Here is a 15,561-nt window from a genome sequence, read left to right on the forward strand (position 1 = left end):
AGGTTTTTTAAAAATAGATTATTAGGTTTAGGCATGAGATAAAGTCATATAATAAGCGTTTTGTACTTTATATAATATAGTCTGAATTATTAGCCCTCCTGAATTATTAGCCCCCTGTATTTTCCCCCAATTTCTCTCTAATGGAAAGAGGATGTTTGTTCCACACATTTCTAATCCTAATAGTTTGAATAACTCATTTCTAATAACTGATTTATTTTCTCTTTGCCATGATGACAGTAAATAATATTAGACTAGATGATCTTCAAGACACTTCTATACAGCTTAAAGTGACATTTAAAGGCTTAACTAGGTTAATTATGGTAATTAGGCAAGTCATTGTATAACAGTGGTTTGTTCTGTAGACTAGCCAAAACAAACAGTGCTTAAGAGGGCTAATAATATTGACCTTAAAATGGTTTTTAAAAAATTATAAACTTCTTTCATTCTAGCCGAAATAAAACAAATAAGAAGAAAAAATATTATAAGAAATACTGTGAAAAATTCCTGAATCTGTTCAACATCTTCTGGGAAATATTTGAACATAATTCACAGGAGGGAGAATAATTTTCACAGTGCCTATGAGGAGTCCTCGTAAACCACCGATACTAACATGTGTGTGTGTGAAATGAACAAACAGGTGTGTGTGTGTGTGTGTGAGCTGAAGGCACGTGGAGGAGCGTCTGTAGTGTGTTCTGCTACTTGAGCAGTGCGCGGTACAGAAGCAGGGACCGACTGCTCTCTCGCTCCTGCTCCATGAAGAAGATGAAGTCCCTGAGGTTCACCCGCGTGATTCTCTGACGGGGAAACTGACGCGACGAGCTGGACGAAGACGAGGAGCCGGCTGGAGAACCTGCTGAACTGCCCAACACCTGAACAAGACACACAAAGAAAACAGAGTATTTAGCAGAGCTGAAAGTATAGAAAAAGACAACTCAATGCAGTATAAGTCAGTATAAGTCAGACAAATATACAGCTGAAGTCAGAATTATCAGCCCCCCTGTATATTTTTTTTGTTGAAAGGAAATATTGTTTTCAACACATTTCTAAACATAATAATTTTAATAACTCCTTTATAATAACTGGTTTCTTTTATCTTTTCCATGATGACAGCACATTATATTTGACTAGATATTCTTCAAGATATTATATTTTCAAGATTTTCCAGAAGAATAAAAATGTTATAGAAAATAATGTGAAACATTCCTGAATCTCTTAAACATCATTTGGGAAATATTTAACTATATAACTGTATATTGCAACATATAATTCACCAGTATATTTTCACCAGATAAAATGAATCGGTCTATTTGGAAGGAATTCATAATTTTAGATACATTGGGATGATTTTGTAAGGGAATGCATCTACAATAGTAATAATAAAATTAAAAAATAAAAATAAATAAAAATAAATAAAAATAAATAAAAATAAATAAATAAATAATAATAATAATAATAATAATAATAATAATAAACCAATCGCTAACATTGAGAGATACAATATAAAGCAACAATACTGTATAAATAAAATGCACAGATTTTCTGGAAGCTTAGCAATATTTAGATGCACAAATGTAATAATCCAATCTAAATTAACTAATTAAATTGTATAATTTCTGTCGGCGCCAGTGGTGTAGTGGTTAGTGCTTCCACACATGCACTCCGGTGCTTGTGGCGACCCGGGTTCGATTCCGCCTCGCGGTCCTATGCTGATCCTTCCCCTCTCTCTGCTCCCCATGCTTTCCTGTCAATTCTCTCTACTGTCCTATCAAAACTAAAGGTGAAAACCCCCCTGGGTTTCCTCCGTGTGTTTTCCCCCACAGTTCAAAGACATGCGGTACAGGTGAATTGGGTAGGCTAAATTGTCCGTAGTGTGGATGTTTTCCAGAGATGGGTTGCGGCTGGAAGGGCATCTGCTGTGTAAAAACTTGCTGGATAAGTTGGCGGTTCATTCCACTGTGGCGATTACGAATAAATAAAGGGACTAAGCCGACAAGAGAATGAATGATTGAATATTAGCAAGAATTGTGCCTTGTAGAACTGTAGAAGTGTGACCAAATTACATTAATCATTTTTAATTAACTGAAATAGTTACAAAGCACTTCACAGGAACACTTTAAAAGGTTTTAAGTGAAAAATGATATTTGAAAAACGCAGCTTTTATTTCGTCTCTTTTTTTCTGAACTGGTTTCCTGACCCATGCACGTCAATATTTTCTGCATTATGTTTCTGCATGCGTGTGGTCTTCAGCGCTCATACCCGCCGCAGGCCGTCACTGTGTCCAGGTAGACGGATGGGTTTGATTGGTCCAGGCTGTGATTGGCATTAATTGGCATAACAGAAGGCATGAAGGCCCGCCTTTCACATGAGGTCAGCTGTGATTGGTCTGATGAGTGTGGAGGTCTGGAGGCTGCGGCGTCCTGAAATCACCCTTCACACACTTCTGCTCATGCTTTCCATTATGCCAGTGCTCTTTACCAGCACAGCCTGATGGTGGCACGTCTGTCACCAGGCAAGCAGCTTTAAGTTGCTTTCTTATTTGCTCTGTCATACAGGAGGACGGCTAATTTAAATGTTGACGATAACAACTACTTGTTCAAAAATATGTAATTCCCATCAAATTATTTTAGCGTGATGCAAAGACATTCAGGATCTTGAATGGTCTCACCCATAGTGAGGAATTCACTCATCTGATAGACAACAAAAGTCTATCAAATAAGGAATAAATAAAAACAAACACTTTTGGCTTCTTACAAACAGAGATTACTGGTGGGTTAGATGTTAGTGCCCATGGTTCACTGCTCCTGAAGCCACCGAGAGGGCATTTCCACAAGGACTTGGCCCCATCAATGCTGCTTGCAGCTAGTAAACCACAGCTAAAACTAACACAGTGTCCTAACTACACACAAAGTGGCACCGCAATAGAGGTCTGCATTCCCGCGGGCGCCGCGGGACCCGACCAGATTTCTACGGCGCGGGTATAAATTTCCAAATATATCACGGGAGCGGTCGGTAACGGGTTTAACTTGGGACGGGAGCGGGCTGTCTAGCAATATCGCTCCCGACTCCCGAGTGAGCACGCGCATGTATGTGTGTAAATGAAATAGCGCGATGCTGTGTTTAGCTTGTTTGTTGCAGTGGGTGTGTGTATGTATGCGCACGCGCGAATGAGAGATGTGTGTGTGTGTGTGTGTGTGTGTGTGTGTGTGTGCGCACGCGCGAATGAGAGATAGAGAGCTTTGCCTCATTGCCTGTGTTTGTGCTTGGTGCTTATGAGTGTGTGTTAGAGGGAGCGGGCGCGCGCGCGCGAATGAGAGAGAAAGCTTTGTCTGTGTGTGTGTGCTTGGTGCTGTGTGTGTGTGTGTTTATACAGACAGCTTGTTATAGGCTGTCTGGACTGTATAACTGGGTGATTTTCGGTTTTGTTCTCCCCCCGCTCTTTAGCGGGATCGGGCGTGGCGGATAGAAAACGGGGCGGGTCGGGCAGCGGGACATCAAGTGCTTAATATAAGCGGGAGCGGTCGGGTTCCGGCTAAAACCTGGCGGGTGCGGGCGGGAGCGGGATTCAAAATTTAGTCCCGCGCAGATCTCTACACCGCAACATGCAATAAAATGTATGTTTACCACATTAAAAGGAGTTTTTATCCTGACGATCAGCTACGGCAATGTGAGAAATCTCTATTTTCTATTTCCACGACTTTGCAGCAGAACAACAGCATAAACTACTATGACAAAGATCACCTCAGGTACAGATTATGGGCTTTATTCAGTGTTAAATGCTGCTAATGTGAGTTTAAACACTATTTTCAAGAGTTCACAATTAGCTGATGGTTGATTATAAAGCTTGTTTGGCATGCTGTCCCAGGAGAGAGCCCTGAGCTCATAAGATCTTCGAGCCCGGGGTTCCCTCCTGTTTGCAAGATGAGAGGGGAGTTTGAGCTCAGGCAGATCTGGAGAACTACCCTGCTGTAGGAGCTAATGAACAGATAGTGATCGCTCTTAAGAGATAACTACTTACTAGGAGCATGTAGGTGCTGATTTAGATTAGTCAATTAACTTAAGTTGGACGTTTTTAGACGGTGGGAGGAAACCGGGGAACCCACGTGAGCATGGGGAGTACGTGTAAACTCCGCACAGAAACGTTGGCTGGCTTGGTAAGGACTAGAACCAGTGATGTTCTTGCTGTGAGGCAACAGTGCTAACCACTGGGCCACCGTGCCGCACATCTAGGAAAGGAGGAGGAGTAGGGGTGGAAGGGGGGATTCTTCAAAATGAAGATGGCTGTGATGTGGAGCTGAGGGTATTTATAGTGGTTTAGGAATCGTCTGATTGGTCAATTATAAATTGAACAATGCTGGACCCGCTGCAAGCAATCATAAGCACGTGATCCTCTCCAAATTAGTTTATAAATAAACTGCACTAAATACTGCCAATGTGAGTTTAAATACTATTTTTAAGAGTTCACACTTAGTTGACTTAGGGTGCTTTCACATCTGTAGTTCGCTTCATTTGGTCCGGACCAAGGCCAATAAATGATGCATTGTTGCATTTCTGCCGTCTTTGGGTTGTTTTCACACCACACTGCTGGCTTTGGTCCGAACCAGTTGAAACGAACCAAAATGCAGTCATGTGACAAAATCCACATCTCTCATTGGCCAGATGTTGTTGAACATATTTCCTAAACTGCTTATTGATTGGTCAGAATTCACGTGCGGGAAAATGCCAGTGAACTCCCGCACGTAAACAAAACCTTTTACTCTGGAGGGACGACTGCGCTGGCTGATTGTATCCCTGCTTTAGACAAACTATACATTACGAGAATGAAGCGCGGCCGCGGCTGTAAAACAGTGTTCAGTGCGTCGCTCGTCACTTCAGGTGGAAGAGTGAATTAATTTAGCTAAACTGTGACATGCTCATCTTGCGGAAATATTAGCAACGATCCATCAGGTAATGTTTTCCCCTCTCTCTCTCTCTCTGTTGGTAAAGCGCTGTCAACAAATATTTTTCCTCCATATCCCATAATGCACAGCGCATCGGCCTACGGCAGCTGTATTAGTCCAAAAGGCGCAGTACTTTTTGTGGTTGGACCTGTTTTAGTACGGATCATATTCTCACCACAAACAAACCGCTCCAGGGTTCGTTTGAAAGCGTACCGAGACTACCTCTTATGTACGCTTATTTGGTCCGCTTTTGGTGCGCACTCGAGTACGATTGCTGCATTCTCACCTGCCCAAACGAACCACACCAAAAGGGGAAACCAACTCTAGTGCGATTCAACCAAACTAAATAAGGCAGGTGTGAAAGCACCCTTAGCTGATGATTGATTACAAAGCTTGTTTGGCATGAGGCCCAGAGCTCTCTCCCGTTGCAGGGCGAGAGGGGAGTTTGAGCTCAGGTAGATCTCGAAACTCCGCTGCTGAAGCAGCTAATGTTCTGTTTTTATATTACTGTGATGGTTGGGTTTCGGGTTGGGGTAGATGTTAATAAAATACAATTATTAGGAAGTTTAATAAATATTAATGTATTGTGAATGATAACTGAGCTTACCAGTAGGCGCAGGAGGCCCCTACTGGCCCATATCTATCAGCTGATAACCACTGATAACGGCCATTCAATCAAGGAATAACATTTGAATCAGCAGCTTTCACAGACAAACACATTTCCTTAATTTTCATTCATTGTCTTGTCGGCTTAGTCCCTTTTTTAATCCTGGGTCGCCACAGCGGAATGAACCGCCAACTTATCCAGCAAGTTTTTTACGCAGCGGATGCCCTTCCAGCCGCAACCCATCTCTGGGAAACATTTCCTTAATTTGACAAACATTATAAACTCGACATGTTTAAGCACATCCTTGAGCTTTAATATAAAGAAGTTGGTCTTAATTCTGTATAATATTTACTTTTTATTTATTAAAGTGGCATTGGTGTGGTTTTGGCTTCAGTGTAGAGATTTAAATTTTGAATCACACTCGCGCCAGGTTTTAGTTCGAACCCGAGCGCTCCCGCCTATATTCAGCATTCGTTGTTCTGCTGCCCGCCCCACCCAGTTTTCTACCCTTCGTGACCCGTTAACAAAACCAAAAACCACCCAGCTAAATGATACAGAGTCCAGACAGCCTATAACAAGCTGTCTGTATAAACACACGCACACACATAGACACACAGCACCAAGCCAGCGACACACAGACAGCGTCACGCTCTCTCTCATTCCCACACACACACACACACACACACGCACACACATAGACAGCAACAAACAAGCTACACACAGACAGCATCACGCTCTCTCTCATTCACACACATACACACACACATAGACAGCAACAAACAAGCTACACACACACAGCATCACACACTCTCTCATTCACACACTAACACACACACACACATAGACAGCAACAAACAAGCTACACACAGCATCACGCTCTCTCTCATTCACACACACACACACACACACATAGACAGCAACAAACAAGCTACACACAGCATCACGTTCTCTCTCATTCACACACACACACACACACACACACACACACACACACACACATAGACAGCAACAAACAAGCTACACACAGCATCACGCTCTCTCTCATTCACACACACACACACACACACATAGACAGCAACAAACAAGCTACACACAGCATCACGTTCTCTCTCATTCACACACACACACACACACACACACACACACATAGACAGCAACAAACAAGCTACACACAGCATCACGCTCTCTCTCATTCACACACACACACACACACACACAGACACACACACACATAGACAGCAACAAACAAGCTACACACAGCATCACGCTCTCTCTCATTCACACACATACACACACACACATAGACAGCTACACACAGCATCACGCTCTCTCTCATTCACACACATACACACACACACATAGACAGCTACACACAGCATCACGCTCTCTCTCATTCACACATACACACACACACACACACACACACACACACATAGACAGCAACAAACAAGCTACACACAGCATCACGCTCTCTCTCATTCACACATACACACACACACACACACACACACACACACACACATAGACAGCAACAAACAAGCTACACACAGCATCACGTTCTCTCTCATTCACACATACACACACACACACACACACACACACACACACACACACACACACACATATATATAGACAGCAACAAACAAGCTACACACAGCATCACGCTCTCTCTCATTCACACATACACACACACACACACACACACACACACACACACACACACACACACACACACACACATAGACAGCAACAAACAAGCTACACACAGCATCACGCTCTCTCTCATTCACACATACACACACACACACACACACACACACACACACACACATAGACAGCAACAACCAAGCTACACACAGCATCACGCTCTCTCTCATTCACACATACACACACACACACACATAGACAGCAACAAACAAGCTACACACAGCATCACGCTCTCTCTCATTCACACACATACATACGCGTGCTCGCTCGCTCAGGAGTCGGGAGCGATATTGTTAGACCGACCGCTCCCGCACTTTATTCTGAAATTTATTCTGAATGCAGACGTCTACCTCCACAAACAGTGTTTGCTCAAACTTTTATTTTATTTTCATCACTACGAGTTTCTCTCAAGAGTTATCGTCGTTGCACACTGAATTCAAAACTCATTCATTCATTTTCCTTCAAAGCAGATGCACTTTTGCCTGCAACCCAATACTGGGAAACACCCATACACACTCATTTACACACACACACTCAAACAATACGGCCAGTTTAGCTGATCAGTTCCCCTATAGTGCATGTGTTTGGACTGTTGGGGGAAAAGGAGCACCCGGAGGAAACCCACACTAACACCGGGAGAACATGCAGCTGGGGCTTGAACCAGCGACCTTCTTACTTTGAAGCAACCATTGAGCCACCGTGCCGCCACTAAGTAGAAATACATCCACAAAAGTTAAACTAACAAAAACTATTAATGACACAAACTAAAACTGAAGTGAAATGCGCAGCAAATGTAAAACTGCTGAGCTATAACAGCCCTGGTGTGTTCCCGGGCGTGGTTGTTTGCATTTGGGGGAGATTTTTCCTCTGCTATTGATAAAAGATGGAGGTCTGACTCAGCTGTGTAAGAATCTGTGTGTTTATTTGACTTCTGCTTCAGTTTATGCTGGAAAACAGGAAGTGCAGCGAGACTGAGAGAACAAACCTGATTGTGTTTCAGGAGAACTACAGACAGCTCTGCACATCCCAGCATCACACAGGATGGAAAATCTGCTTTCTGTAGGACTGTTTACGTCTTGTTTTCAAGTACAATTATCTAAAAAGACACACTACCTGACAAAAGTCCTGTCGCCTATCCAAGTTTTAGGAACAGCAAATAATAACTGGACTTCTAGTTGATCATTTGGTATCAGAAGTGGCTTAAATGAAAGGCAAACTCCTTATTTGAGCACAATAAAACATGATCATGCCCTGATGTTGAATGATTTGATTAGGACAGTGAGCTCTGACTCTGCTTAGACTAAAGTCTCATCACTGAACAGAAATAATGTCCAGTATAGAATATAAAGTCCTGCTGCAGTGGAGACAGAATGAATATTGTGTCTGACTCCATCATGAGCTTGGAGGACTGCATCCATACATCTCTGACATCACTCACATCACTGATTAATAAAGTCATCTGGAATGAAGAAGAAAGCGTTCAGCAGGACTCCCAGAGTTCATCAAGACTATTTGGATTCATCTTTAATGCCTCTTACTTCATGCTTAATAATGTTCATGTCTGGTGACTGGGCTGGCCAATCCTAGAGCATCTTGACCATCTTTGCTTTCAGGAGCTTTGATGTGGAGGCTGAAGTATGAGAAGGAGCGCTGTCCTGCTGGAGAATTGTCCCTCTCCTGTGGTTTTTAATGTAATGGGCAGCACAAATGTCTTGATACCTCAGGCTGTTGATGTTGTAGATCTCTCGCACGCCCCCATACTGAATGTAGCCCCAAACCATGATTTCTCCTTCACCAAACTTGACTGATTTTTGTGAGAATCTTGAGTCCATGTGGGTTCCAGTAGGTCTTCCGCAGTGTTTGTGATGATTGGGATGCAGATCAACAGATGATCATCAGAGAAATCCACCTTCTGACACTTCTCTAAATGATCAACTAGAAGTCGAGTTATTATTTGTTGCTCTTACAACTGGGATCCACAACAAGACTTTTGTCAGGTAGTGTATATAAGAAGTGTTGTGTGTGTGTGTTCATACATATAGTATATACTGAATAGCTTTATTATTATTATTATTATTATTATTATTACTATTGTTATTATTATTATTATTATTATTATTATTATTATTATTATTATTATTATTATTATTATTATTATTGTTATTATTATTATTATTATTATTATTATTATTATTATTATTATTATGTTACCTAAACCTGGGAATAATAAATAAATAACATAAAAAGATGTTTTGAACATATTTTAGAAATAATGTTTTGGCAAGTGTTACAACCCTGGCTCAAGGGGAGCAGCATAAAGGACACAAAACAAAGATGGCCAGAGAAAATTGGGTTTTATTAAAGTAATAAAAAGAAAAGAGGGAATGAAAAAGGTGCCTGTATGTTCAGAGAGAGGAAACGAGTTCAGAGCTGTGTCTGAAATCACCCCTATACTCTGAAATAGTGCAGTGTTTAAGGGTGCAGCCATTTGTTGTATAGACACTCTGCCATTACACAAACACACTGACACACTAACAACTACACTAACACACTGACACACTAACAACTACACAAACAAACTAACATAACTACACAAACACACTGACACACTAACAACTACACTAACACACTGACACACTAACAACCACACAAACACACTAACATAACTACACAAACACACTGACACAACTACACAAACACACTGACACACTAACAACTACACAAACACACTGACACAACTACACAAACACAACTTCACAAACACACTGACATAACTACACAAACACACTGACACAACTACACAAACACACTGACACACTAACTACACAAACACACTGACACAACTACACAAACACACTGACACAACTACACAAACACACTGACACAACTACACAAACACACTGACACACTAACTACACAAACACACTGACACAACTACACAAACACACTGACACAACTACACAAACACACTGACACAACTACACAAATACACTGACACAACTACACAAACACACTAACAACTACACAAACACACTAACAACTACACAAACACACTAACAACTACACAAACACATTGACACAACTACACAAACACACTAACAACTACACAAACACACTAACACTAACAACTACACAAGCACACTGAAATCTACACAAACACACTGAAATCTACACAAACACACTGACACACTAACAACTAGTCAAACACACTGACACACTAACAACTACACAAACACACTGACACACTAACAACTACACAAACACACTGACACACTAACAACTACACAAACACACTGAAATCTACACAAACACACTGACACACTAACAACTACACAAACACACTGACACACTAACAACTAGTCAAACACACTGAAATCTACACAAACACACTGACACAACTACACAAACACACTAACAACTACACAAACACACTGACACTAACAACTACACAAACACACTGACACTAACAACTACACAAGCACACTGAAATCTACACAAACACACTGAAATCTACACAAACACACTGACACACTAACAACTAGTCAAACACACTGACACACTAACAACTACACAAACACACTGACACACTAACAACTAGTCAAACACACTAACAACTACACAAACACACTGACACACTAACAACTACACAAACACACTGACACACTAACAACTAGTCAAACACACTGACACACTAACAACTACACAAACACACTGACACACTAACAACTACACAAACACACTGACACACTAACAACTACACAAACACACTGAAATCTACACAAACACACTGACACACTAACAACTACACAAACACACTGACACACTAACAACTACACAAACACACTGAAATCTACACAAACACACTGACACACTAACAACTAGTCAAACACACTGACACACTAACAACTACACAAACACACTGACACACTAACAACTACACAAACACACTGAAATCTACACAAACACACTGACACACTAACAACTAGTCAAACACACTGACACACTAACAACTTCACAAACACACTGACACACTAACAACTACACAAACACACTGACACACTAACAACTACACAAACACACTGACACACTAACAACTAGTCAAACACACTGACACACTAACAACTACACAAACACACTGACACACTAACAACTACACAAACACACTGAAATCTACACAAACACACTGACACACTAACAACTAGTCAAACACACTGACACACTAACAACTTCACAAACACACTGACACACTAACAACTACACAAACACACTGACACACTAACAACTACACAAACACACTGACACACTAACAACTAGTCAAACACACTGACACACTAACAACTACACAAACACACTGACACACTAACAACTACACAAACACACTGAAATCTACACAAACACACTGACACATTAACAACTAGTCAAACACACTGACACACTAACAACTACACAAACACACTGACACACTAACAACTAGTCAAACACACTGACACACTAACAACTACACAAACACACTGACACACTAACAACTACACAAACACACTGACACACTAACAACTACACAAACACACTGACACACTAACAACTACACAAACACACTGACACAYTAACAACTAGTCAAACACACTGACACACTAACAACTACACAAACACACTGACACACTAACAACTACACAAACACACTGACACACTAACAACTACACAAACACACTGACACACTAACAACTACACAAACACACTGACACACTAACAACTAGTCAAACACACTGACACACTAACAACTACACAAACACACTGACACACTAACAACTACACAAACACACTGACACACTAACAACTACACAAACACACTGACACACTAACAACTACACAAACACACTGACACATTAACAACTAGTCAAACACACTGACACACTAACAACTACACAAACACACTGACACACTAACAACTAGTCAAACACACTGACACACTAACAACTACACAAACACACTGACACACTAACAACTACACAAACACACTGAAATCTACACAAACACACTGACACACTAACAACTAGTCAAACACACTGACACACTAACAACTTCACAAACACACTGACACACTAACAACTTCACAAACACACTGACACACTAACAACTACACAAACACACTGACACACTAACAACTACACAAACACACTGAAATCTACACAAACACACTGACACACTAACAACTACACAAACACACTGACACACTAACAACTACACAAACACACTGACACACTAACAACTACACAAACACACTGACACACTAACAACTACACAAACACACTGAAATCTACACAAACACACTGACACACTAACAACTACACAAACACACTGACACACTAACAACTACACAAACACACTGACACACTAACAACTACACAAACACACTGAAATCTACACAAACACACTGACACACTAACAACTACACAAACATACTGAAATCTACACAAACACACTGACACATTAACAACTACACAAACACACTGAAATCTACACAAACACACTGACACACTAACAACTACACAAACACACTGACACACTAACAACTACACAAACACACTGACACACTAACAACTACACAAACACTGAAATCTACACTGACACACACAATCACACTGCTTTGCAAGTGGAATGTGGTGAATCTGGCGAAGGTCAGCGCGGAGCTGAAGAAGCGGATGAGGAAAGATTGGTGGGAAGGCAAAACTCCGTGAGGCAAAAAACAGCATCTGTCATTTTATGAGCGCGAGCCGCTCACGGGCGTAATGTCATATGACATATCCATCTGACAGCAGACACACGGATACCTCCATACATCTCTGAAGAGCGTTTCTGACTGCACGCACACACACACACACACAAACACACACACACACAAACACACACACGTTTCAGCCGCAGAGACAAACAAGACCAGCCTGCCAGCCTGATACACACCACTGAGGAGAATCTGCCAGCAGCAACAACAGACACACACACTTGTACAGCTATCTTTATGAGGACTTCCTATAGCTGTAATGATGTTTCCACTGTATACACTCACACACACACACACACACACACACACACACATATATATATATATATATATATATATATATATATATATATATATATATATATAAACATATATAAATGTACACTCACCGGTCACTTTATTAGGTACACCTGTCTAACTGCTCGTTAACACAAATTTCTAATCAGCCAATCATGGTCAAGACAATCTGCTGCAGCTCAAAGCGAGCATCAGAATGGGGAAGAAAGGAGATTTAAGTGATTTTGAGCGTGGCATGGTTGTTGCTGCCAGACGGGCCGGTCTGAGTATTTCAGAAACTGTTGATCTACTGGGATTTTCCTGCACAATCATCTCTAGGGTTTACAGAGAATGCTCCGACAAAGAGGAAATATCCAGTGAGCGGCAGTTCTGTGGGCACAAATGCCTTGTTGATGTTAGAGGTCAGAGGAGAATGGCCAGACTGGTTCCAGCTGATAGAAAGGCAACAGTAACTCAAATAAGCACTCGTTACAACCGAGGTCTGCAGAAGAGCATCTCTGAACACACAACACGTCCAACCTTGAGGCGGATGGGCTACAGCAGCAGAAAAGCACACCGGGTGCCGCTCCTGTCAGCTAAGAACAGGAAACTGAGGCTACAAATCACACAGACTCCCCAAAACTGGACAATAGAAGATTGGAGAAACGTTGCTGCTCTGATGAGTCTCCATTTCTGCTGACACATTCGGATGCTCAGCTCACAATTTGGCTTCAACAACATGAAAGCATGGATCCATCCTGCCTTGTAGCAATGGTTTGGTTACACATCTTCTGATGGCTACTTCCAGCAGGATAACGCTCCATGTCATAAAGCCTGAATCATCTCAGACTGGTTTCTTGAACATGACAATGAACTCACTGTAGTCAAATGGCCTCCACAGTCACCAGATCTCAATCCAATAGAGCACCTTTGGGATGTGGTGGATCGGGAGGTTGGCATCATGTATGTGCAGCCGACAAATCTGCAGCAACTGTGTGATGCTATCATGTCAATATGGAGCAAAATCTCTGAGGAATCCAACCTGGTACTAGTAATGTGTACTGGTATATGTATATATATATATATATATATATATATATATATATATATATATATATATATATATATATATATATTAGGGATGTAACGGTATCAGAATTTCACGGTACGGTAATACCTCGGTATGAATGTCACGGTACGGTATTTATTGAATCATTTACAGGAAAAAAAAAACTTTTGAAAATACTCCCAAAAAAGTGCCAAAAGTGTCAATGACATACAAATTAGCCATCTATCTGTTAGCTTTGAAACAGGAACTTCAATTTTAATAACAAAAAATTATTAAACCATGTAAAAAAATAAAGTTTCAATTTAGTATTGTTAAAAACTCATCACATTCAACACTTAATCACTCACTTAGATAGAGATGGGTTTAAAGGAAAATTATCATATAATTATAATCTGGTAAAAGCTGGTATCTCTGAGTATTTACAATGTCCCCTGCAACAGAAAAAACCCCTCTCATTTGGGACTGAGGATTCTGGGACAAGAGAGATATGACTTGGCCCAGGTTGACAGCAGTGGGGTAACGTTGTGCATTGTCTTTCCCCCACTTGAGAAGACAAACCATGAGTGAGATAGAGATCTCTTTGCGGTACAAGTCAATGTCTGCATCAATCTGAACAGTGTGCTGTGTTTCTGCAGTCCCCATGACTGTTATTAGTCGTATTCCCCAACTTGCAGGCACGTGCACACATAGGGCTCAACCTGTGCAGTGCACATGCCCTTTTTAGTCTTGGATAGAAAATGCCCTTCCAAAACGATCAAAAGTGCCCCCGCGACGCGACACAACCTCCGTCCAGTCCAGCCCTTCAGTAGGCGCGCGATAACACCTCTCTTGAGTATGCGCGCTCAACCCCCCCTCGGCGCTTTACAATACGCGCGCCACAACACAGCTGATCAGAACGCGCACGACAGCACCGCTATTCAGCACGCGCGCGGCGACAACACCCGCTTTAGGTTCGATCATTTCCATCTTTTTTCATCTCCGCTACTAGCAGCACACTCCATTTCCGCATTACTGGATCTGTAGCGACAACAGACCGCAAAGGATTATGGCCACGCCGGGGCTGATGGGAAATGAAGTTTCAGCTACCTCCCGTTCGCTTCATTCGCCTGAGCAAATTTTCTCAGAAGACCTATAGTTTTACCGAGTCATGCGACTTCGGTAATATCGAAAAAATTTAATATTGCGG

At 41.5% G+C, this 15,561-nt stretch overlaps 1 protein-coding gene across 2 annotated transcripts in view; it reads right to left on the minus strand.

Annotated features, from left to right (window-relative positions):
• Positions 1 to 344: 344 nt before the first annotated feature.
• LOC101886077 (transcription initiation factor TFIID subunit 4) overlaps positions 345 to 15,561 on the minus strand; it is a 185,909-nt gene continuing 170,692 nt past the window's right edge. For both annotated transcript variants that reach the window (XM_073930134.1, XM_073930133.1), the window contains exon 15: positions 345 to 869. In XM_073930134.1, the coding sequence (XP_073786235.1) occupies positions 696 to 869 (174 nt within the window). In that variant the 3' untranslated portion in view covers positions 345 to 695. The remainder of the gene's footprint in view (positions 870 to 15,561) is intronic.

The sequence above is a fragment of the Danio rerio genome, chromosome 18 (genome assembly GCF_049306965.1).
Source record: "Danio rerio strain Tuebingen ecotype United States chromosome 18, GRCz12tu, whole genome shotgun sequence".
Lineage (NCBI taxonomy): Eukaryota > Metazoa > Chordata > Actinopteri > Cypriniformes > Danionidae > Danio > Danio rerio.